The 729-nt window shown below is 36.8% G+C and overlaps 1 protein-coding gene across 1 annotated transcript; it reads right to left on the reverse strand.

Moving 5' to 3' along the window:
* Positions 1-72: 72 nt before the first annotated feature.
* LOC108757361 (ras-related protein Rap-2a) lies at positions 73-535 on the reverse strand (the record flags this gene model as incomplete). Its single annotated transcript, XM_018502717.1, has 1 exon — positions 73-535. A coding segment is annotated over one exon (463 nt), but the record flags the coding sequence as incomplete, so codon positions are not given.
* Between the last annotated feature and the right edge of the window lie 194 nt (positions 536-729).

Consider the following 729-nt stretch of genomic DNA (forward strand, 5'->3'; position numbering starts at 1 on the left):
AACCAAATCGAAAACTGAAAAAAAGTTTTCGGTTCGATTACGGTTTCGGTCGGATTTCTGGTTTCGATCCGACTAAAATAACAATTTCAATCTGATCCGACTGAAACTCACCTCTTTTTCTGTCTCTACAAGATCGATTTTGTTACCAACGACTACAATCGGAACTGCTCCTTTCGTGCTATGTATCTGGGCGCGGAGTGCTTTCACCTCGAGAAAAGTATTTGAATCATTTACGTCGTAAACTAAAATGAAGGCGCCACCTGATTTAATGTATAGCTCTCTCATCGCAGGAAATTCGTACCAGCCGGATGTATCGAGAATATCGAGTATTAAATGGATTCCAGAAACGTTGAAATCCCCATGATGCATCTCTTCGACAGTCCGCTTATATTTTGGAGTGAAAGTATTATACAGAAATTTATGTATAATTGCAGACTTGCCGACTTTTGCTGCGCCCATCACTACAATTTTGTGCCGAGCCGAACTTTCAGACGACTTTCCACTATCACTGTTCGATTCCGTTACTTTCTCGTTTCTGTAATAGCAGTATATATTTGTTATTAACTTGCATGTTGCTTTAAAAAAACTCTGTTTTTTTAATCTTTCATATAATGAATTTTTTCTTCTTAAAGAAAAATATATTAACTTACTTTGTTTCAATAATTTTTATTATATGAACGTCATGAACGTGATAGAGAGAAAGAGAGAGAGAGAGAGAGAGAGAGAGAG

The sequence above is a fragment of the Trachymyrmex cornetzi genome, unplaced genomic scaffold (genome assembly GCF_001594075.2).
Source record: "Trachymyrmex cornetzi isolate Tcor2-1 unplaced genomic scaffold, Tcor1.1 C3816834, whole genome shotgun sequence".
Lineage (NCBI taxonomy): Eukaryota > Metazoa > Arthropoda > Insecta > Hymenoptera > Formicidae > Trachymyrmex > Trachymyrmex cornetzi.